This window comes from Merops nubicus, unplaced genomic scaffold (assembly GCF_000691845.1).
Source record: "Merops nubicus isolate BGI_N331 unplaced genomic scaffold, ASM69184v1 scaffold4380, whole genome shotgun sequence".
In the NCBI taxonomy this organism is placed as follows: Eukaryota; Metazoa; Chordata; class Aves; order Coraciiformes; family Meropidae; genus Merops; species Merops nubicus.
The window spans coordinates 31,017-56,991 of NW_008583395.1; the positions used below are offsets into that span (position 1 = coordinate 31,017).

Genomic DNA, 25,975 nt, shown 5'->3' on the forward strand with positions numbered 1-25,975 from the left:
CAATTACATCATTCAACTGTTCTACTTCCTCATCATATTTTTTCTTCACACGTTCTTGATCACTTTTCAGACACTCCACCTGGGCCTCAAGCTCCCGTATATGCTCATTTTGCTCTTCAATAACCTGGAGAAGAAAAATACAAGAGCTTCATAACGGGTAAATACTAAATCATCAGATATTTTTTCTCATGTCTGCTATACAATCTTCTTATGAAATCTAGGTTTAATACACTATTTTTACTCAAAGAATTTGAAGGAACCAAGATTTATGAAGCTTAAAACTTACAGATAAGTTTTCCTGCATTACACAAAGAACTTCCTTTAAGGAAAAAAAAAAAATACTCAAGCTTACCATACACAAGTCAGATATGTTCATATGTTCAGTTAAATTAGACAGATACTATGCTCCTCATGCAAAAGAACCACTCATTCATGTGTCAAGTAGATTTATATAGGACACAGCCACTTAAGATGGATGTGTATTTTAAATACAAATAGACCTTTAATTAATTGTGTTGAAGAATACCATTTTAACATGCCTTTTGGTCTGAGAGCACAGAAAATACCTATCAAATGACTCTGACATTTTCTAACACAAACCTAAATATGTGTTTTTCTTTTTATGTGTGTATGCATAAACACAGGTAAACGTGCACAAGAACAGGTGGGACAAGTATCCATAGACCCAAGACATAGTTATTTCTTTCTTGTAGTTTAAATGAAAGTAAAGTGGGACAAAGTTAAAGAAATAGTTTTAAATGTATATGACTATCCAAACAAAGTTCAAAGAGACTGGTGAAGACTTGAAGAGAGCAAGAATAATATTTTCCTAGATTAGTTCTAAAGACACTTAAAATGACAGGCTATGTTAAACAGCTCAAAACTCCAAGAAATTAATAAAATTATGTAACTGAGCAAATATGAAGGTAACAACTTTATGATGTAGAAAAGAGACACCATCTTATACCAGCTTCTTACAAGAAATAAATGAATGGACACAAAAAATGGAATGACTGGTGTTGAACACTAAATATAATAAATAAAAAAGTCTTTGCAAAAGGAATAGTAAGACAAGTTATCAGATTCCAATACAATAAATTTTATAAAATCAATTTTAAAGTCTGCCTGTTACACTGCAGTGAGAGCAAATTCTCATCAGAGTGTAGAATGACAAAAAGTCCCTTATGACATCAGCATAAGGACACACCAGATTATAAGCAGTACGTCTAAGAAACAAAGTGAATGTTTTCTTAAGGGAACATCTAGAGATCTGAAACGAACAGAGCTTCTACACTGGAAATTACAATGGCAGAAAGAAATCTGTCAAAAATATTCCAGAAGAGTTAAAAATGGAAGAGCAGAAAGATTACTCTATTTATTACTAAAATAGCCATGCTTTTTCCTTTCTTTCTCAATACTTCATTAGGTTTAGTTAAATACAATAACAAGATGACTTTGAAATATATATAATATGTAAAAAAAAAAAACTGATAAAGAAGACCATATAAATTGGACAGGCTAATCTACCAATCAAGAGCCTATTTTTAAAAATCTACAGAAACTACAGGAAGCACAAAACCACTAAATAAACTATGAACAAGTCATTGGTTTTCAGAAGAAAAGAACAGTGATCCTGGCGATTGCTATGAAGTCAGCATAATGTTTTGTTTTAGTCATCATAATATAATGGAATAAAGGACCACAGAAGGCAAATACAGCAATTGGAAGAGAAGTACTTCGTGGGATGACGATATCTAAGGGAGTAGGGAAGGGATTAACCTCAGAACAATCTATTTGTCTTTAATACTGATCTCATCATCATGAAGCATCATTATTTAATGTCCTAGGAAATATAACTGAGTAAGAGGACGAAATTAAGGACATAAAACCTCATATAACAGGAGAAGACTCAGTCATTAAAATGAATTAGACCTGAATTCTGGATATTTTTCTCAAGGCAAGAAATGTAGCTGCATTAGTGTGGTGACTGTATAAAACAGAACTAGTCTGGATTCCTAAATTATGATCTTTCCTAAATCAAATTCAAAGTTTTGTCATTATTCACTGAGGTTCATTATAACTAAATTTTGCACAGAAAAAAACTCAGTGAAATTATCCAGCTCAACTGGACTACTGCTTTAGTGGATTCAATATATCCTAGTAGAATGTTACCCAAAATGTTCAGTTGGCTACTGAGGGGTAATAGAACTCCTGTTCTTACCTTATTGATTAACACCTGCTTTAGATTTAAAGTTTATGACTAATAAATTTCCACATTTAAAATGTAAATGTGAAATTTGGTAAAATGTGGATGCAAAATTCACCCACTGAAAAAATCAATTTTCTTTCTGTAAAGAAATGAAGAGACTGAAGGCCTGTTTCTGCTGTCACTTACATCCAAGTAAAATAGATAGTATTTCTGTTGAAATCAAATGTGTGATATCTGCATAAAATGGAAGTAAGCCAGAAGATGATGTTCATTACCATAAAACCACATAACTGAAAAATAACAGAAAGCTACAGGTGTTAAATCTCAGCAAATAAAAGAAAGACTAATCTTCTTCTTTCTCGCTTGCTCCCAGTTTCTAATAAAATGTGTAATTTTGTTTCCACATCAACCAAAGTATGACAAAGTATTTACACAAGCTCATGAAGCACAGAAGTTCAATTGCTAAAAAACTTGTAAAATCCAACATGATCCAGCAGTTGTCACTGAAATATAACACTGAAGGTAAATCAATGTAGGGAAGATACATAAAATATGAGACATAAGAGGAAAAACAGATTAGGATTAAAGTGTTGCTTGAAACTGAAGCATTTGCATTTTAGAATTAAGGCAGCAATAGAAGATAATGTAATTGGTGGGAGGATGGAGGGTTTTCTTTTTTTCCCTTATACAGCTAGTAACACACAGGAGGGCTCTGAAAAAGATCTCAAAAGCACGTACTTTGTTATCAGTTGTGACTTCAAGTTGCTGTTGCAGTTTTGCAATTTGTTCATGAAGAAGTTCTAATTCCTGCTCCTTTTCTTGCATGATGTGAGCAAGCCTCCCAGCCACTAACTGATGGTCCTTCATGGTGGCATCTTCAGATTTCTGGATAGTTAGTCCCAAGAGTTCCATTTCATCCTTAAAAAAAAGAAAAAAACCCAAACCCCAAAACCATGTTACAGTTGTAAATAACATCTTCTGCAAACTCTAGTATGAGTATTTAAGGCATAGGAATTGAAATCACATGGAATAGGAAGTAATTATATGAACTTTTTAATATTTTGCAAACTGAACTGCTTGATAAAGAGGAAGAATTTGGCATCATGTGTTTTTCCAAGAATTTATTTCTGGGGAGAAATGAGAAAAAAGCTCTAGGCTTCTCTGTTACACAAGTACCTTAAATAATTTGTTCTCTTGTTCTAGTTCTTGCAAGTGTGTAGTGGACTCCTTCCGCTGAATTTCTAGTTGCATGTGCAACTGCTGAACTTCTTCATTTTTATTTTCTAGCTCCTCTCGAAACTGCTCCAGTTGTTCCTCAAGGTTTGTGACCTATATTTGCAAAACAAATGGTGGAAAAGGAGTAGACAGCTATACCAAAAGTTAGATGTCATCATTTTCAAATGCAATGTCTACAACTGGTGTGGCATGCATGAACAAAAGAATGTGTACTCAGTGGCATTATGGAGCCCTTAAACTAAATGGCATTTTAAAACCCACTAAAAATTAGCTGAAATCACTATCAAGTTTTTTCTTAATTGGACTGAATTTTGATTCCAGAAACACTCATTAGTCATAACCATTAACACAGACAACAACAACAATTATCATGGCTCACAAGAGAATTTCAAAGGGATTTGGAGTGCTGCTTCTCCATTAAAAAATGTCATTGGTATAGTTCACTAAACTCAACAGAATGAAAAAACCAACAAACCAAAATATCAGTGGAAACATGGAGCATTTCACAGGTATTTTACCTCCTTTTCCTTTCTGTCCACAGCTTCTCGTTCAGCTTGCAGTTGTACTTCAAGAGGTATTTCTCCCTTCACTATGATGGTGCCAAACTGTTTCCTTTCCTCTATCTTTAAAGATAAAAAACATTTATAATAAACAAATAAAAAAACACACTGTTTTGTTCTCAAGAAATAAGAAAGTAGTGAATACATGAACATTTTAAGAGCAAGTCATACCTTTTGCAAGTTGTCTGCACTGATGATTAAGGCTTGTTCCAGTTCTCTTATCCGGCATTCTAGTTTCTCAATTTCTTCATTACGTTCTTGTATATCTCTCTGAAGTTGTTCCTTAGAGAGCAAAAGCTCACTGCATTTGTCTGTTTTTTCTTTTAGATGATTTGTTAACTGTTCAACCTGGTGACAACAAGGCAAGAAGGTTAATATCTTGTACCAGATTGGAAGGGTTTGCTAGCAATAGCAACAGCACTCTTTTTTGACACAGAAAAAACATTCCTTTTTTTTTTTTTTTGGAATGAAACTCCTACTCTTCAGGTGAAACAGAATGTAAAGCTAGAATACAGCAATTTTTAAGAAGTCAAATGTTCTGTGCTTTATCATCTACTCTCTAGAACTGACCTTGTCCTTCTGAAGCCTCCAGAATCTCTAGTCAGTTAAAACCAAGCAGCATGTCATCTCTACGCAGCCTACTAAAAAGACACCTTTAATGTCTACAGATGGAATGTCCTGACCCTAAGGTCATGATGCCTTTTGCACCTTTGAGAAATATCACAGTTCTAAAAACCTGTGACAAAATTATAAGAGTTGACTAGTGGTATACAGGCATACCCTAAAACTCACTGAGTCTTTAATGTTGAAGAGAATGGCTATACTTCAATCTTGATAAACAGGAAGTTTTGGGTTCTTGCTGGCTTTGTTAAATGGGACCAAACAGATGTGACAGATGATATAATTTCACTTTCTATAGGGGACAAAGCTTCTGTATAAAGCATTCTGAATCTCAGTAGTTCAGACACTTGTGGCTCAGAAACAACGTATTAAGAGAGCAACTGAAGCAGTAGACATAGAAATGAACCCAGTTCTATCAGCATTTCAGAAACATTTAATCAGAATAATAGATAAGAGAGATTTGTGACAAATCCATGGTATTAGGCCTGATGCAGAGTTAAGACCTCAGTTAAACCAAGCAATCGAGCAAGAGACATGGAAAGCAATGTTTGTCCCACTCAAGAAACTGATTTCAGTATTTACAATTAGGAAGTTACGATGTAGCCAAAAGGTAGAAGACTCAAAGCATTTCAATAGATAGGAGAGAAGAGGACCAGAACATAAAGCTGACAGGATGGTATTATTGACGTTATCCATCCATGAGTAACATCAAAGTCTGAAGTGACCACAGAAAAGCCCTGAGAGAGAAATGGAAAAAGAAAAATCAAGTCTAGAGCAGACTATAAAGACAACCCTCCCTGGAATAAGCTGACAGAGTAAGCTGAAACAACAGTAAAAAAGAAATGAAGTTATCAACAGAAAACGATCAAGGCATTCATATAAAGCAGATGAGCATTATCAAAAACCATGCAACTATGAAAAAATAAAACATTGTGACATCAAAATAGACTATACAGAGTAAGACTCTGTACTTCATTTGATAAAAAGTAATGGTAAATCTAATACACTATTGAATATTCTGTCTATAATTTGTAATGTATCACGTTCAACAACATCCAGCTCATCCTGCTACATCTTTGGTGCTTGCAGACAATATCTTATTGTCTATCTGTCTACCTACTAAAAGTTTTAATTTAAAAGCATCTAATACAAAACTTAAAATTCTAATTAGTTACAGCTGTCTTTCACTTTAAAGCTTGCTTTAAACTTCCACTGTAGCATGTCTGTCAACTTAAAGAGTATACACTTGTGCACATGTGCATATAAATCAGGATGATTCTTACATATAGATTCTGTATGGAAAAATAGGTTAATTTTTATTATGCTATTAAATTTGATTTTTTTTTTCTTGGAAGAATTTTTATTTTAATGAGAGATTTTTAACTGGAAATTAACATGCTACCCATGCCCCAGATTATAAACAGACACTTAAGAACTAAAAATGAACATTGCGGATTCAGTAAAACTAATTGTGCTAGAAAGCCTCCTCCATCTGTGGAACGTTTCAATAGGAGAGGAGTGCACACACACTTTGCAATAGAAGGAAACAGATGCAGAATTGAATCATAGAATCATAGAATCATTTAGGTTGGAAGGGCCCTCCAAGATCATCAAGTCCAACCACCGAGCCACCAGGGCTCCAAAGTCCTCTGCCAAAACAGATCAGAATCTGTCAGGGTTGGAAGGGACCACAAGGGTCACCCAGTTCCAACCCCTCTGCCCTGAGCAGGGACACCTCCCACTAGATCAGGCTGCCCAGAGCCTCATCCAGCCTGGCCTTAAAGAATCCCAGGGATTGCTCCACATGTGTTGGCTACCATGTACCCAGCTAATTCCAGAAGATTCATTGTTCACACAGGCTTATAACAGCCATATCACACAGTACTGACTGAGTACTTTGAGTGTAAGACTTCTTACAAGCCTTTGTATCAAAATATATTAAAAAAAACCCCATGAAATACACCTCTACATCTGATAATTATAAGTAAATAAATATTTTGACAATTTACGTCTCACATATATCAATTTATACCCTATTACTGTCTATGATGCTAAACTGTATAATACAGAATACTAAATATTGCTAATATTTATTAATTTAATTAGAGCAACTGACCTACCTCAGTAAAAACTTTTATTTGAAAATAGCAGTGCAACCTAATAAGAGGTATTTTAGTACTGGAAATCATGCAAGAAAATCGAGCAAAGGTATAAGTCTTGTTTGAAAAGTATGACACAAGAAAACCCATAAAAAATAAAATGCAATTTACTTGATGAACACACTGTTGAACAAAAGATGCAAAAGCTTTGTAGTGTACAGCATTTGTACTGTTGCCACTTTTCTTCATTTTGCTGGGTCTAAGAGTTTTCTGTGACTTCCTTGAGCTGCGTCTACAGTTACTAAATTTGCCTCAGTGGAGACAGACTTTCACTAGGGAGGTTCAAGTGTTCACAGAGAGCACTAATATGCCTGAGATGCTAAACCTTGGCAACTCAGTTCCTTCAGCTGTGGACCTGTACTATGAACAGGATGTCAAAAAACAACTTAAGAACATGTGAAACTGCTAAAGCAGTCCTGAATGTTTCCACAGGCCTTTGAAAACAGTGGCTTTTCTAAATTGTTATATGAAAGAGCGTTTTTGAAAGTTATGAAGTTTCTATATGTCTAGTATTAAAAACAACCAACCAACTAGACTAAACTCAGACAAATAAACAAAGAAACAAATTTAAAACAAAACCAAACGAACCAAAAAACCCAAACAAAACAAAAAACAAAACCAAACAAACAAAAAAACACAAACAAACAAAAAAAAAAACAACCAAAAAACAAACAAACAAAAAAAAAAAACCCAAAACACAAACCCCAAAACACAGTTTCACCACTTTCCCCCAACACCTTACTCTCCACCTAGGGGGATTTACTTTCCTGGCTTGTAAATGGATGCAGGTTAGGTACATCATAAAATACCTTTATTACTGTCTTATCAGTTGCCGACTTGTCATTTATATTCACTAAGTACAAGAAATAAAATGTGTTACCTCTCTGGTATGATGTTCATTGACAGGCTGAGTCCTTTGTGGAATCTTAAGCTGCTGCTCCAGCTTCTGTATCTCTTGCTGGAATACGTCTCTCTCATGCTCTCGGTCAATTGCTTGCTCCTGAAAGTGAACAAATTATGTGGACATGCTATTTGATTTAAAAACTACCTAAATTAAGTACATGACTACTTCTTATTTCTGTTAATGTGAGGCTGATAACAGTATGTCATTTTTAAGTCATTTACAGTATGCCATATTTTTAAGGCAGAAGTACCTCTTGAAACTGCCATTAACAAAAACTTCTTTCTTCACCTTGGGCAACAAGTTTCACATTCTTTTATTAAGTATTAGGAGAGCAAAGATACATCCAGTATTATTTCACAAAAAATGGCAGTTTTGTTTCTTCTGTTTCAGGTACACTACTCAAATGGTAATAAGCAAATATTTTATGATCTTCTTTCCTAATGTTTGCCTTTGATATATGTAGCATAAATAGAAATTTAAGAGTAGAAATTAACTCTGTGTTATTACTGATGAGGAACTAACAGGGAAAAAAAAAAAAAGTCAGAATTTTGCATTTCAGTTTTAGTTTTGACCAGTTTCAGTTCTTACATCTCAGTCTGACATTTTGCAAATCTTTATACAGGAAATAATGCACAACTGGTAATGTCACCTTTAAATGTCACTTTGTAAAACAAACAAAACTCATCAGATGCACTAAAATACACTAGCTGAAGCATCTGATATAAAGAGGAATCCTTCTGCCTAGCAACAAATATTTTGAAAAAAAAAAATCAGGAAACCAGAATAAAATCTCAACTTTTACAAAGTTTCAGTTTTTAAAAACTCACCTGCTGTTTCAAGGAAACAGCAGAATTCTAATGCTACTATTACAAACAGCTACTTGTCTCAGTAGTCTTTAAGTCTCCAGCTCATGCTACTAATAACCCCAAACCATAATGCATTTATGACTATGGGACCTATAACAGCAATTTTTATTTCTGAACCTTGTCCTGTTACAACATACTAGTTTCAGTGAGAAAAATAACCTTGTAACACTAGTTATGAAATAGAGCAAATCCATTTTTGCTAAAAAGTATCTGGAAAGATCTCAGCTGTCACTGTGAGTGGGGACAAATACATACATAAAATACTATTGTCTGGAAGGTGTTGCTTAATATCTGGATGTACATCTTTAGATACTATAAAGGAAGACTATGATTTTTAAAACACTGATTAAATTCTTCGGACAGAACATGTAACACTATTACTATCTCGTGCTTCTTTATGTTTGGTCAAACGCTGAAAAAAATCACATTTCCTGTTGAACCAAGCCTCAACACACGTGCCCACCCACCTTCACAAAACTAGCCTTTTACAATACTTACATCAAGAAATTTTCTTGTTTTCTCAAGCTGTTTTTCCAAAGCCTGGTTTTGCTGCCTTAAGTCCATTAGCTCTGCATTTTTTTCTTGCTCTAACTCTATGAAACGATTGACCTGTTCTTCCAAGTCTATTTCCAAGACTTTCACTTGTTTCTGAAGGTCATCATACTCTTTTTCAGCTTGACGCTGTACCTCAATTTTTTCTTTCATTAGCTTTTCTGTTTCCTCCAGCAATTCTGGTTATAATAAAAACATCACAAACTACTTTTAGATATGAATATTTAGTTATGTTATGAAGCAAAACCACTCCCCGAGGTATCCATGCTGTAGTCTGCAGAAGGATGTGAACTGGTTTGGGTTTTTACTATTTTTCTTTTTCAGAAAATGCATTTTTTTCTGAGAAATAATCAAGACAACCACTAAATCAAATTCATATTAAAACTACTATCATTCAGTTAGTCTTCAGATGACTATTACTGAAGTTGTATCAGTTTGTACATTTATGTTTCATACAAATTAAAAGGCCTGTGTAAAATTGAAAAGATATGAGAGTGCATGGGTTCAAACTACAGCTGCAGTCAGCACAGGGGTTACCTATGAAGAACAGAAAACCCAACCCTCTTCTCATCCCCAGCATCAGTAAAATCAATCCACTCCCAGTCTTCATCATTTAATGTGCTACATACAAATAATTTGAAGGAAATATTAAAAGACTTAGCAAGGTTGCCGGGCAGACAGAGAGGGAAATTACTGACCTGGAACTGGAGCTTTGTAAAATCAGTGACTGCATGGATGCCAAATTTTTGAGTCCTCATGAAAAGGCTGGCAAGCATACACAGTAAAGCCCCAAACCACTCTATTAAGACTCCTAAGCCACTGCCCACTGAAGTACATACCAACTAAACATAAGAATCCCTTCTGGTAAAATCCAAACTGTAAAGTGCAATTACATTTGGAGAATCTTTAAAACATGACCAATATTTAGACAGAAACAATGCAATTTACTTTCACTATAGCAGAAAGAACCCTTAGGCACCATCATCTTACATCACATTTCAGCCATTCTCATTTCTAGGTAACCATAACATATCTCTATCTATATCTATATATATATAGTGTTTAGTTATAATGAAAGACTCAACTGTATTTGGAAATAAAAGAAGGAAAAGAAAGGCTACAAAAATATCCTTCCAATACCATCTAAGTCTCTGTAACTTATTGGTGAATAAGATGATGGTTATTCATGAATTCAATTATTATGTTTAGAAATTATAAGAAATGTTGTTAGTGGAATGTAAAACTGAGCATGAAATACAACACCAAAGCTGCAGGCCAGTAAGAATTACAAGTAATGTCAGTAAGCCAAAAGCCCAATAATCCTGATTATCAATGTCAGTAAGTCTTCCACCCAGTTACAGATTGGCCATGCAACATACAAACACACCTGCTTGGGAAGCTGCATCGACTGCAGCATCTACTAGGCCTAGGAGAATAGAGAGAGAAAAAACAAAAAAAAAAAAGAAGCAAAGTAATTCACAAGCCAGCTATAGTTTTCTTGTGGTGCAACAATGTAAGAGAAAATGAAGCCAAAGATAGATGTGGCATTTAATGACAAAGTTGTTGACATAACTTAAGGAATGCGGTAAGTTATTCTTGTATGCGTGATATGAGTATCTACATATATTAATAAACTGTTTATCCTCACAGTGGTAGTACACGAAAATAACTTTAAAATATTTGGAAACTGGAAACATACACCAAATAACTAAACAGGAGTCCTAGACGTGTATCTTCTTTATTATGAAGTAGAAAGCAACAGGATGTGCTCTAAAATCTGATTGTTATGCAAAGTGGATGCAAGAAATTTCAAATGCAGGCTAAGGTGTCTAATTTACAAAAATACCAACACTATAAATAGCCATGAACTTTTAGAAATTAAATAAAATTATATTTACAACATAAGCACCGCAATCCTTGAAAGACCAGCACTTCTTAAAACACCACTATTCTAATTTTCTTCCCCTCTCAAAAATAAAACATTAATTTAAATTATTAGTTTAAGGAAGATTTAAAAGGCACATTTACTTCATGAAGGTAAGTGCTTTTTTTGAGCAAGCAGTTAGTTACATTGACGTGGTATTTATTTGGAATTTTTACCATCGGTGCTGAAACTTTTCATCACTGGTTTTCATGACAAGGCTTTCCTTGTCATGCAGCTTTTGTGACATTTTTGCCAAAAGAGGAATCTGTTGGAAAAGTATATCTTCTGTGTCTAAAACAAGTATGGTCATCATGTGTAGCTGAATCACGTTCTAGTGGTAGGCTTGCTAGTCCTTCTAAAACTCTGTTTCAAAAGCATTTAGACCTCTACTTTTATCCATAGGTCCTAAACTTTAAGATAGTCCATCTCCAGCAATAACATAAATAAAAGATTTTCAGAGGTAGCAAGCTTTTGCTAGCTTAAAGTAAGTTCTTCTGAAAATTCAGTCATTTTTTGGTTTAAATATTAAGGCAGTTATCATGCTACCAATAGGGATGAAAATATCCCATTTTGCCCTATCACATTTTTATTGATGACTAGAAAAAAAGTTGGGAAAAAGACCTTCACCAAGATTACTTATTATTTCATTTGGAAGTACAAGAAAATCTCATAGAAAGATTGTGATGAATACATACGCTGCTCTACTGGCCCCGCATCAGCTCTCATGGCGTCCTTCTGTCTGGAGAGTAATTCCTTCTCTTCCTGGATCTGCTGCTGTTCAGCCTCTAACTCCTGCAATTTGTTACCTGTACACAGTAGTTCTTGCTCAAGATGGTCAATTACATCTATTTTTTCCTGGAGTTGTTTTTCCAGAAATGCTTTTTCATCTGCATAACTATCAACGAGGCCTGTAGAAGATCAACATTGGTGCAGAATTAATAGCCAATAAAGAACAATTTTAATTTCTTGCATGTTAAGTCACTACAGTATTCTAACACAAGTGTACATGCATGCTAGATACTCAGCACCTGACAATTTCTATTCCTGTTATTCTTCCACGATAAACACATGAACACATTACCAGAAGAATATCAAATATACAAGACCAAATGTAGCTCTTAATTTTTTCTCAGTGCAAGACCTCTGGAGCAGGCAGGAACTCCAAAGCCAAGGAAAAATAAGTGTGTAATAAACACATGAGAAATAAGAAATTGCAAATAAATTCAGGTGCCAGGTGCCATTTTAGGTGCCTCAAGACATTTGTCTGACCTCAAACCAGAGTTTCCGTAAGATCGTGGGTCTCCTGTAGATCAGGTATAATATAGATGCCTCCAACATCATGAGGCACTGAAACTGGGCATAGGTGCCCATGTTTAGTACTTTAATCACTCCCAAAAGCCCTGCTAACAGATGACATCTAAGAAACAAGTTGATTTCTTTACTATTAATGTGCAATTTTTAATGTAGCATAGAAAATTAATAAACTTTTTAACAGAGAATTTGGGATGCTACCTTGAGAACACATCTTGTAAGCTTTAAAAAACTGCTTCACAGTGCAGTAGTTTATCTAGGAATCTGATGAGGAGCTCTGCTTTAGCTTTATGAATGATATTACAGCCGTAATAAATGGCACCATATTGGAACCATGCAGAAGTGAGCACAAATCTAAAGACTTAGGAAGAAACAGTAAATTTCTTTGAGGGCTGTACAGATTAAACTGAGATCCTATAACGGTATTTGTTTCAGAAGATTCACATCAGTGAATCAGGAACATAGAATCATGGAATCATTTCCGCTGAAAAAGACCTTTAAGAACATCTTACCATAGAACACAAGATGTTTTTACTGAGTGACAGAAGGTACTAAATAGGTATCCCAGTTTTCCGTGGTAAGGTGTGTTCTGTCACATCAGGTACTGATGGTTCCAAAAGACAGGACATGAATAATACAATGTCTAAACTTTCTCAGTCGGGAACACGCACCTATCTCACAGGTTTCTTCCTAGTAAACCCACAGAATTTAAGTAGTATTTTTTCAGTATGAAACTACTTTGAATATTAAAGTACTTTATCAGTATAAATCTACAGTCTTGAGTCAGTATTAAATTGTATATTATCCCATCTTGAGAATATAGTAAAACTAAAGAGGTTTCCATTTGTTATCAATGGAGACAAAGTAAAGCCTCTGAGCACTCAGGTCCGTATCAGAAGAAATCAAATAACAGTGCCCTTTGCATACACAGTTTGAGAAACACAGGTCTGGTCCTCATGCATATCAGTCATGCACTGCTGACCAATCTTTTTCCAAAGATGGATTCACAAAGAACACACCCTCATGGGAGGGATTGGCTGTTTGAAGCAAAAAATATTGAACTTAGAAGCATCATTAACAGCATTTCAAGAATTTTCTAGTAGTTACTCCCACGATATCAGATGCTATTCACAATGAGTACTTACAAGACTGGAAGTTGAGAGTGCATTCCCAGGTTAAACAGAGCATGCATCCCCACCAAAAAGGAGTGAACAATGAAGCAGTACTATGCTAAGAACTTGTGTTGTGGTATTTACTCCTGCCTTTCTTTCTTTCTTTCTTTTTTCTAAGAGATGTAATGAAAGTTGTCAGAGTTCAGTGAGCAAATTTGCATTAGCTTTTCTATCACATCAGGTAAGTTGTATCTGACACCACTAGAACATCAGAGCTTTGAAAATGCCTCAGCCACAGCAGTTTTTGTGGTAAGAAAGAAATGATCAAAAATGACACATTTTATCTCAAGAGAAGACGGAATGCCCTGAGATGTATAACGAACTAAGACATTGTTCTGCATATCTATGTAAGGAATTTGATAAGAGAATGTAGTTTGGCTTTGTCAGAGTATGCTCACAATTCAGTTCAATGAGCAGAAGAAATTAAATAAAAAGAGTACTACAACATTTTTGTTTTGTTATATCAACACCAAAAATGTGACAGTCATTTAGAAGTGCATTAATTTCAGATGTTCACAGAAAAAAAAGGATGAAAAAAAGACTGAATTCAGGAGTTATAATGCTTTAAAGCATTAAGAAGGACAAATTAGTTGAATTACTGCAGAAGACTGAACTCAATTTAATCTCTACATGTGACATAAATCCCTATCTAACTTAAAAGGTCAACTGTGCAGTGCATCTATCAAGGCCTAAAACTAACATCAAACTCTTTGTCTCATATTCCAGAACTGTTCATGAACTAAATCAGATTAAACGAAGACAAAAATACTATTCTCCAAAGAAAATGGCAACAAACACAAAAGCTGCCTACATTCTGAAATTCATCAATACTAAACAGTTTTTGTAACTCCATCTGTGCAAGAATACAAATTCTTAGGTCACTGATATTTTGACAAAGATTTAATCTTTTTTGCATGTGAAAATGTGTTCCATACAAGATTTTTTTCATCCTAATATTAAAAAAGAAGAAATAACACTTCTTTCGAATTTTAATCTATTTCACCTCAAATCAATTTTCCTCCTTTTTAGTTTTGCTGAAGTCACTGAAATGCTGCAGCCAATATTGGTGCTGATGACACACAATGTTTATGCTGTGTGAACTGACAGGCTACCAACTGTGCTTTGCACCGCATTTTAGACATGACATAGAAACCTGTGGTCTTTTTCAGGTTATGTGTGTTCCAGCTTTTAATAGTGTCTGAACTCATTTGGATTATCTGTCTATGTAAAGAAGACTGGCAGGGTAGCATTCTCCACAAATAACACTGGCTGTGAAACTTCAGTCTATGCTCCCACTTGGAAACAGAGAAGTCTGCTGAGGCTCAGAACTAAAATATCTTTTTGCTTACTACAACAGAGATTCTACCTATAGTGTAGGTGCTTTTTGCATTTTTTCCAGATGCTAATTACAAACAGATCAACGTTAGAAGTGCTGGATAGAAACAAAATATTCAGCTAACAAAACAATAAAGCTAATTCCAAAGAATGAAATGTCTGTAAGATTCAAACTTATTTTCCTGATGTCAGAAAAGTTTATCAAATTTCCCCTATTTGTAACACCCTACAATTGTTAATTGCCTCCTTAATACAGATGTAAATACACTTAAAAAAATCACTTCAAGCAGAGTGCAAATTGAAACATATGCTCACCATATCATCAAATTCAGAGAGAAAGTTTTACGGTTTTTAGCAGTGTTTGTGTGGAACTAAGTCAACAACAAGAGGCAGCAGGCACACGCTGAAACATGGGAAACTGCTTTTCAACATAAAAAGAATAACTAACTAAATAAATAAATTGTTTTGGTTTGTTTTGCTTTTTTCCCTTCTTTAATGGTGGTCAAACATGGGAAAAGGCTGCCCAGAGGGGCTGTGGACTTTCAAGACCTTGACTGGACACCATCCTGGACAGCCTGCTCTACCTGACCCTGCTTTGATCATGGGCTTGGAATAGATGATTTCCAGAGATGCCCTCCAGTCTCAACTGTTTATGATTCCATGATTCTAAGTTGTTACTGTTTAAGCTTGTCTGCATAAACAGATATCTTCTGATGGAATATATTGATATTGAGGGTAACAATACATTAAAAATCATAGGTGGGATATGTCAGACAATAGTAAGTGAGACAAAGTGGGTAAATGGAATCACTTAAGTGGCTGATGTTGGAAGGGCCCTCCAGAGGTCATCTTGTCTGTAACTATCCAGAAGGCAGATAACATTCTAAAATTTGCAAAGAAGTTGATCTAATTTGCAATTTCTCTACCCAGTAAGTAAGTGCAAAGTTCAGCTACTCATCAAACAAGCTACTCACCTTCAGCTTTACTAAGCTCCAACGCCAACTGCTCTCTGGCTCTGGTTTCTTCATTAAGACGTTCTTGTAGTTCTTCCTGATACTTGATAAATTCTGTGGCCTCTTGTTGCTTTTTGAAGGACTCTTGCATAAGTTCTGTCTGAGCAATTCTGGCATGTTCAAGCTACCACAGGAACAAATTACAGGTGTTAGCTAAACCAGAAGTTTCCCCAATAACTATGTTATCATTCCTATTTAATTAACAGTTGCTTTACAGTGTGATGAGAAGCCTCACGTAACTTCACTGGACATCCAGTAAGATTTTTTACTGAACACACATTCACAGACTAGAATAGGAAGATCAGTTCAGTACAAAAGTCTAAGCAAATAGGCTTTGTCAGTCCAGTGAACTCAATGAGCCAGCTGGCTAAATCCGTCTCTTTGTTCCGGTAATTCCTGGTTTATGAGTTTACACTAGATTCATCTTTATTTAGATATAAGTTCTGAACAACATACAAGTAAACTATCACCCATCATAAACTTAGAATGGCTAAAACACATTGTATAAAACTTGTAGAGGTTTTGATATAATTTGACACAAGTGGTGCTTCATCTCTTTTTCTTCTTAAGATGAAAATAAACGAGGATACCAGGAAAACGTGGATTTTGAATAAATCACAGTTGCCAACCAACAAGGCAGTAAAGCAATGCTTCTTCCTACTGGGTACATCTAACAGAATTATTTGGGGTTTTAAAATTCTTCTCTGCTTATCTGATGGATTAACATTTAATGTGTACTACCACAGATGCAGCACAATCTCACTGATTTGCATAAAATTGTATACTTATTGCTCAGTATAGATATATGCAAAATGATAATTTCAAAAAGAATTAAAATTAAAATTACAAAAGCAAAATAGTAAAAAAGGAATGTTACGCTAATATTGCAAGTTTTGATTACACAAAATGTGAATCTAAGGTAACAGCAAAGTGGACTCAATTACCAAATAGATCACTTCTTCTCAACTGTTAATATTTACAGCCTACAGACACTTCTTCAAGGGACACAAATGCAAATTATCAGAGCTGAAGCAGGCATGAGTTCTTTGTGTGGCTTGTATTTCAAACCTATTTTGATTAAGAACAAGGTCAGAAAAGGAAATAACACATAGTTCCTCCTCATCTCCTTTGTCTTTGAGGTTTTTTGGGGTTTTTTTTAGTATTATGGATATTGGCAGATATTTGTAAGGTAATAACAACTGTGGCTTTGTCACATTTTCTACAAACATATTCATTCTTTCCCTCAATTTCTACAAAAATAAAAGATTTCCCACCATCTCCAGCTAAATTCATAAGTATGATTAGCTTGCTTTAAAATCTCAGAAAAATGAGTTAGGAACATTTCATAGAATATTGCATGCAAAACTATCCACTTATAAATACACTTTGGAAAAAATGTCTGAACAATCAATACATTCTCTTTTATAATACACTGAATTTAAATACTTGCTTCTTTTCTACAGCATTCCTTTTCAGATGGATATCATTAACATGAACTATTTATTCTGACAGGACTTAAAGAAATGTACGAATGCTGCAGCTGATTATTTGCATTGGTTTGTGGTATTCTAAAAATCACAGAATATGCTAACTTTATTCTTACATTTTGAAGTGCTTAATGAAAGACTCCTCTCAGATAAGAGGGAAACATACAACAGGTCTGCTGTATGTGGACTATCATAAAAACGGCTTACTCAAATGCAACAAATACTCCAGCTAAACCTCAGAATAAAAATTATTGTCCAGCACTTTTCAGTAAGAACAACTCAAGGTATTATTAAGACTATTACAAGGCAAAACCAAAGAGAATTACAAACATGAACATGATTTTTCAAGAACAGAAATTTCTTCGTGGGATCACTGGAAGCCATTAGGAAGTTTGTTCTAGTTAATGTTACCAGTCAGCACATGAAAGCTATAAACGAACAATTTTAATTGACTGTGGCACACTCCCCACACCGTAAATTATTTACAGTAAGAAAAATATAATGTAATAACTAACACTGAAGTGCTTTAAACAGAGGTCTCAGAACTCTGTAATTCAATATATTGCTGTGTCTGCTAAATTCTTTCGTTAGGAATTAACAGAGAATTGTCTAATTAAAGTTTCATCAATGTGCATTAAAAACTGTCTAGGAAAAAAGCCCATCAGCAGCACATAACTTTAATTACAGAGACAAGTTTGTAACATTTTTCACTGTATTCTACTCTATTTAATGATTTAAAATACAGTTTCTTTTTAAAACTTTTATACTTACTGAGTAGGGAGGTGTAGGCAAGGAGATTTTAGAAACAACTTTTAAAATGTGTCCATTTTTTTTGTGGCTGACGTGGAAAATTGAAGTATTTACAACTACAGAATTACTCTCATCCAAGCGTTCAGTGAAAGGAAAAGGATATGGTAAAGGCACACGAGATTCAACCTCGTATGTATCTTCTTCTTGGCTTTCAGTCCACAAACCACTAAACAGATTAGATGCCCAGTAGGTGTGGTAAGAATCCATTCCAAAAATATCACTGCTGCTGTCTTCACAACCGTCACATGGGAAGTTTGCACTAGCTATGCTGGCTTTATAGATTTCTTACAGGAATTGCTAACAGAACATACTCCTAACAGTCTGAACACACCTATCAGCACTGCTGGTGACAAATCTACTCAGAATCAGCAGAAAGCCTCAGGTCACATGCTCAAGCAGCGTCTTCAGGAATGGATTAATCCAAAACAGAGAGAGGTGCAAGAGAACTTCTTATGGTCACTCGTAAAAATCCTTCTTAGAAAAGTTTTGCATGAAAAAGCAACAGAGATCTTCTAATAGCAGCTGCAGGTAATTTCCAAGGCAAGGAAGGATAATTTTGTTTTACCTGCACAGGCACATTGCAAGAGACAAGCAAGCTAGCAAAACAGAAACTAAAATCTTTCACCTCCACCATGGCAAATGAACGAGAACTACAGACAGGTCATTATTTGCCTTCATTCAGCGGAAATACTTTCTCAAACTCTCCTAGTTTAAAGGCTTCCTGTTAGTATCTCCCGACTGAAAGAGTTCAAGGGAGTGGCCTCATTTATTTACCTGTACATAACAGCAGCAGGTGGAATTTGAATCAATACACCCACTACATGCCCTGCCTGAAAAGATTCAAATGCATTTCAGGTCTGAATGTGTGTATTTAGACAGGTCTCAGATAGTTACTTTGAAGATTTTGCCAGGTTTCTCTCCTCTTTTAAGTTTATTTTAAGAGATGAGCATATCTCTGTATGCACAAGACAACTGACTAAGAGGAAAGGTTAAAATCTTTTCTGCCCGTAATAAGTTTTCAATTGTAAAATATGGCAGAGTAGAAAAAATGAAGTGTTCAGCTTCTAAATATTTTAAAGTAATTGTCAAGTCACCTACAAACCCTTAGTATATACAGGAACTGTATATAATCCAGTAATCACACAAACATACTGCAGAGCAAACAAGCTTGAACACTTGCAAAGTGCTTCTACAGAGCACCCAGAAAAGAGGGCAATATTTATTTTTGATACTGTGCGAAAATATGTAAACAGGTTAACACTTTATTAATTAAAAAAACCAGACAACTCCACAGCAGATATGCTCACCAGGGATAAACACATATTTGTATAATTTGTATATTAATGTGAAAAAAAAAAAGTATGTGTTCTGAGCAAAATATAACTCTGTTGCAGGTATTGGTAAGGTCTCAGCTAAACAGTTATGAAGGGAAAATAAACTTTCTTGATCAATTGCCAATAAAAATAAGCTCCTTAGAATACACTGAGTACTTGCATTGGCATCATGAAAAGTAAATGCTGCAAAAATATCAGTCACAAAAGTAAAATTATTTAGGGCTATGTCTACAATTACTACATTTAAATATCAGCAGCAAAACGTTCAGAAAAAAGAAGCACTGAAGTGGAGTAAACAACTGACAATACTTTCATAATCACAGCATTAATTCTTCATCAGGTAAAACTTATAAGTTGTTTTTATCTGTATTGTCTGCTCTTTAAATGTAAGGTTTCTTACAAATGCCTAACTGTATTTTTTAAGCACTAAATATATTGGACTACCTTTGTACCTTTTTTTATTATTGTGTAATGCTAGGCCTTAAGCTGAAAAAACACCTCAAAAAACCTAAACAACTCTCTTTAATTGAACTGAGGCTCAAACAGAAGAAAGTTGCAGAATGAGTTTTAGAATTCGTATTTAAATTACTTCTAACTTTAGTAAGTCACAATTTAGTGGTTTATTTTTCTTTTTTAAAAAAATAGTAGCAACTTCATGTTCAAAGTATTTTTCAGAAGCGGCAAATAAATGCTTAAAACTTTGGAAGGACACACAGCTAAATTTTCGTATTATTTTCATCACAGATTTTTTTTCTTCTCATTTCCGGTAGCTATGATTTACACATCTTAAACCTAGAGACAAGAAAGCAATGACTTTTAAAGTAATATCATTACTAGGTTAACTAATAGATGGGTCTGTAGCATAAAACACAATCCAGCCTTTGAATTCAAGTTGGAGATAGATGAAAGAGACGACTCTGAAGACTGAGTTCTTCAAGAGAGCTTGAAAATTCACAGTGAAATATAGAGTACATAATTTGATACCTTCAGATCTAGAAGTAAAGCACCTGATAAAAGCAGTGTGATTTGAACTGCCCGGGCTAGGTATATAGCTCCCATTTTGGTTAAGAAGGAAGTACTCCAGAGAGCAACTAACATCCCACTATGCAAAATACCCTGACTGCAAAGAGCAGGAGCACCCACACACTGCCTCTCTTTGGAGACTATTCATGAATCACATACCTCATATAAATACTGGAGAGATGGAGTGCCGAGTCGCTTTCTGATAGCAAGGTGGGTATGTGCTTAACTGGCCATGCTGAAATCCTAGTTGGAGGCGTCAGCAGAAGAGCTCCACCTTTCTGGCCCATTAATTGACAGAAATGTTTGTCAAGAGAACTGGACACAGTTCCCCTTAATCCTCCCTCTTCACAAGGGCCAGCTCAATGTGCCCTGACACCTCCTGTCTCATCTCTGGATTGCAGCAGGATGCAGATGACCCGTATGAGTAATGAAAGAGTGCCATAAACTGACAAACATGCCCAAATTCAGGCTTCCTCTGCAGTCCAAAGCAAATTTCTAACGTGAATCTAAATTAATCAGTAAAGTCATGTTGAAGCAGACTTTTTTGGGTGTAGGCACCTCAAGTATTTTTTCAGCTTTCAAAATGAGCCTACAGGTTTTAGGCTTATTAAAAAAAACCTCATGAGAAAAATAAAGAAAAAAAAATAATCAAGACACAAAATTTAAAATGCCACGCTACCCTACCTGATTTGAAGTTTCATTGATAGCTTCCAGAAGCTTTTCGACAGCTGCTTGTAGTCGAGAACTAATATTCAGAATGAGTTCTTCATTTTCAGGATCTATTTCCACTCCACTTTCTGCAAGATGTTGGCTCAGTAGTCCTCCATCCATTGCTCCTGACCACATGTTAATATCATCATCTCCCACATTACTACCATGATATGAGGAACAGGACTCTGGAAAAACAATAGTTACCTTTTCACACAGAGTCTTAGCACTTCAAAACACAAACAAATGCACATCTGAGTTAAAATTAGACAGACAAGACATGAAATTATTAAAATGTTTGTACTAGTCATGAAGACAGAAAAGGAAATACTGCGCACTAAAACTCACACAAAGAAGACACACAATGTGTTGACTAAAAACAAGCAGAAGGGAAACAAAAGAGGAGATACTAACAGAGAATATTTTAGACATCCTTTTAGTATGTTTTTTGGCTCTGAGGCTCATCTTCAAACCTTTGTTACTATCACTAACTCTTACTACTTTGAAAAACCTGCAATAATAACTTGTAAGATTGTCTTTAAAATATTACCAGGTAAAAAAACCCTGTCAGTCCTTGTGTCACCAATGCCCAGCTAAGTTAGTGTGCATTAACCTGAAACTGTTCAAGTTAGTGATTCAAAAGCACAGACTCAAGTAAGTAAAAGGAAAGACACACACATAACTGAGATAACTTCTCAGGACAACCAGGCTAGAATATAGAACATCAAAATTCAGCATTATTATTAGTGAACTGAAGATTGATTAAACCAGGTAGCTGAACAGAGATCAGGTACAGCACAGAGGAATTGTAACCGACCCTACTGATGGGCCACCCAGTGTCTGCCTACTTCTCAATCTTCCTGAGGTCTGATTCAGTTTAAGGACACTATCTATTCTGTTTGAAAAGCAGGAGACACAAAGTTTGCCTATGGTATTAAACTGATAGCAATCCATCTACAGAACAGCAAACTTGCCATATTTAGAATTCAGGGCTGTATTTATCAAGATAAGTGAAAGGAAACTCCTGAGATGTTTTAAAAAAAATTACACTTTCAGTATGAAATAACAATGCAGTAGTACATCACGACAGTAAATTATTATTGACAGATACTGTGTTTTAAAAATGAAGAATTTTTATGTTGTTAAACTGTTAGAGTTGGAATATCAGAAATAAATGCTATTGTGGAAAGTTTTTAATATGACAGTTTATTTTAAGGAAGTAGATTTCTGACATATATTTAAAATAAAAGAAAGCAAACATTTTGTTGCATTTTTATTTTTTTTATAACAATTAGATGTTGGTTTTGCTTAAGGTTTTCTCAAGAAAAACCCCACCTTATTTGGAACAGCAGCACTACTAAATGAGTTAAGAACACTCAATGTCTGTTTAGCAGTAAAGTTGCAATACTGGGTTATCTTTGAATTTAAGTTCCTGGTTACTCCATGTATTATGACTGCTGAACTGGAACAGTTTATTTAGTTACAGAAATTGAAATGAAAGTACAAGACGTCAATTTTACTAATTGCCTTTAGAATGTAGTTGGCACTCTCATTGGATACAAATTCCTTATACTTGCTCTTGCCTCTTAACCAGACATGCAAACAATACTGGAAACATAAGTCGTTTGATTGGTGGTGTTTGAATCTTGCAAGAAAGTCAGATTCTAGGTTTCAGTTGTGGTTTTATGTTTTGGGGTTTTTTTTTAGCAAGCTGTGACATGATTAACCATCTGGCTTACTTACTATACTTTTATACCTGCAAACATTCTGATATCTATCCCTTTGTTTCATTATGGATGCAGCTGTATAGATGACCTATATAGAACAAACTGACCTACAGCTGTTTTAATTTTAGAAAGTTTTTGTTCTGTTCACTTTTACGGTATAATTGCTACAATCTTTAAAATGCAGATGTATTTAGTAATATTTTTCTTCTATTTATATTATTGCTGTTTCATATCTCCTTTTAGATGGGCAAGATACAGCATTACAAACATTTTGGACACTCAAAAGGGAAAAAACACAAGTACAGTATACACATGAATGGTATAAAAAGCCAGATGAACAGGTTACACATTCACATCTACACAGGATTTCAAAGCACTTCCAAGTACTGCACTTTGGAACTTCAGTCACAAACTACTGTAGGGGAGTCACCCTAGCATGGCTGCCAGTCATTTTCTGCCAGAACACTAAATATTTGCAATGGGTTTGTATAGCATAAAAACCTTCCCATAACACCCTAATATTTCAAACCCTCTGTGGTATAAGGAAGGCTGCAAAACAAACAATTTCACATTTTTATTTAATAGCATTCTGATTTCTCACTACCCAAATCTGGGTTGGCTCTGGGTTTCTCAAAATATCAAGTGATGCAGAAACTTAAACATCCTTGGAGTAGAAAGGACCTTCACTTAAGATAGACATCCAGAAGCGTGTTTCCAAATGCTGTGCCAAAGTACTGGTTAAAGACTGAGCTGCAGGAAAACATATTCCTTGCTGAGCCAGCGACACACTTACTGCAGCACCGATGCTCTTTGGAGGCCACTCATTTTAAGTACTGACCAGGTAAGACCCTGCTTAGCTTCACAAAATAAAAGCCCACAGTACAGTAGCATAGCTATGAACAAGATGAAACAGTGACAAACTAGTTATTGCACAATCTACTTCTTCCTTAATGGACTACAAATTATGTAAAGTTCCTGCTTTCCTTCTCAGGCTTAACCCATAATTCATGTCCTATAACCCTTATATTTTAGTAAATTATTTGCTTGAGAGGTACAGCTGAATTGTGCAAAGATCAGCGTATGTCAAATACGAAACTGAACTGCAGAAACGCGCAGTCTGCTGCAAAATCATCTGAACTCCTGGCTGCCTGGGAATTTCTAGACAAAAACTTAAAAACATTGATGCCTGCTAAGAATATAATATTTTTAAATCCAGGTCTGGAATATGACCCTTATATCAATACTATCACTAATATTATTATTTCTTCTTACCCATGACTAGAACAGTACAATTTGGCCTGCAAGAACTAAAGACAAGATGTTAAACCCTTTTTTGTTTATGTCAGTTCTTTTGTTGCTTCCATTTCTTCTGGATAAATACCAAGTAAACCGATACTGAAATATAATTTTGTTGTATGAAAAATCTCAGAATAAAACATCATAATTTAGCTGAACTATAACTATAAAAAACAAGGAAAGAAAAGACAGCTGTCATTTAAAGTACAATTTGGCCCATGGAAACTTTACTAGTCTCAAATATAAAAAAGGGGAAAAAGTATCAAATGCAGATAAAATCTGTAATAATATTGTTTATACTGTAGGGCTGACAACTCAAATAGAAAAATCCATGGAAAAATATGAATGTAGACACCCACATTATTATTTCTAAGAAGTGGATCTTAAGAACAGGAGCTCACATTAAACATCTTCCTAACTGTAAAGTGAAAATATCTGTAGTTTTTTTCCCCCTGAAAATTATGTTAGCACACAGCATCTCAGTATAGCATCTTTTCAGAAGACTTGCAGTGATGGAAGCAAGAAATAGAAAAGTTGTCAAGTCTTATTAATCGCCCCGGCAGTTGAATGCCTACCTCTCATTTTACTGATCCTTATAATGTCGTTCAGTCTTCCATCTCAACAGAACTAAAATCAAATTCGTTGTCTCCCAATTTTTTTTTCAGTTGGCACGAAATAATCAATAGAGTATAACTGGGCCAAGTGAAAATACTTTCTCCCTCTGTAAGCTCTCACCTTGTAACAACGACAACAAAAAAAAATGAAAAAAAAAAACAGCAAAGGTTCATATTGTTTCCTTGCCACAAAGCTTGCAGTTCAGCACATCAGATGCCACGGCCCACTAAATCTTGAGAAAAGTGCTCAATTATGCATTGCTTACTCAGAAGTTTCACACACAGAAGTTGTTTATGAGCTGCCAACTGACATTTATGAAGCAATACATATTTTGCATCACAAATACCTAACGTCTGAGTTTACTCCTGGGATTCCACTGAGGAATTCAGGTTAGGGCTTAGAAGTTGAAAACAAAAAAAAAAAATTCAATTTTATGGCAGTTCAGTGTATAAAGCTATTTTCTGCCTTGGTCCTGGTACACTGCTTGGAAACAAGGAGCTCAGAAACTATGTAACAGAGTGCAATGTTCAAGGAATGCCAGAACTGCACAGGCTCCTCCAGAGCAACCTGCATTACTGCAGTCCCTCTACACAAGATACAGCATCTAAGGGTGGAGAAGAGCAAAGCCTCCTGGCTTTGTCATCATGACTCCTGGCACAAATCCCCAGATGTAATTAACTCACTGGATTACTCTGCAAAGATGCTGTTCACTTCCAATGTTAAGTTTTATGACTGAAATTTGAACTTGCTCTGCTAGAAATAAAATCCCATGTTAGCCAATAACCTATGCAAGGTCCCAGATAAGCCTTTACATGCTCTATAAATCACACTGTGGTCATAAACGTGACCGTAATGATTCAGCTTTTTAAAATGCTGAAACTCGGCAAAACCAGCAAGCTGAGTTTTGATTGTCAATAAATATGGATTATGTTCAGAAGATCAGAGAATCCCTTAATAAAGATCCCTTTATTAAATGTTTTTTTTTTTCTATGTTATTGTTAGCTTTTTATTGGTAAAAATTTATTCCTACAAATGTCCTCAGTAATTAAAAAGGAAGATCTATTTGGGTTGAAATATTAAAGTAGTGTCTACCTATTTCTTACTTCCAGAAAA

At 35.1% G+C, this 25,975-nt stretch overlaps 1 protein-coding gene across 1 annotated transcript in view; it reads right to left on the bottom strand.

Moving 5' to 3' along the window:
- The window catches only part of AKAP9 (A kinase (PRKA) anchor protein 9), a gene marked incomplete at its 5' end in the record, with an annotated part of 42,066 nt that extends 20,654 nt beyond the window's left edge, over nucleotides 1-21,412 (bottom strand). The window contains 10 exons of the mRNA XM_008940483.1: nucleotides 1-124; nucleotides 2,948-3,127; nucleotides 3,386-3,538; nucleotides 3,964-4,068; nucleotides 4,177-4,353; nucleotides 7,666-7,785; nucleotides 9,054-9,286; nucleotides 11,727-11,939; nucleotides 15,824-15,986; nucleotides 21,201-21,412. The exon at nucleotides 1-124 is cut by the window's left edge and continues 986 nt beyond it. Coding sequence (XP_008938731.1) covers nucleotides 1-124; nucleotides 2,948-3,127; nucleotides 3,386-3,538; nucleotides 3,964-4,068; nucleotides 4,177-4,353; nucleotides 7,666-7,785; nucleotides 9,054-9,286; nucleotides 11,727-11,939; nucleotides 15,824-15,986; nucleotides 21,201-21,412 — 1,680 coding nt within the window. The remainder of the gene's footprint in view (nucleotides 125-2,947; nucleotides 3,128-3,385; nucleotides 3,539-3,963; nucleotides 4,069-4,176; nucleotides 4,354-7,665; nucleotides 7,786-9,053; nucleotides 9,287-11,726; nucleotides 11,940-15,823; nucleotides 15,987-21,200) is intronic.
- Between the last annotated feature and the right edge of the window lie 4,563 nt (nucleotides 21,413-25,975).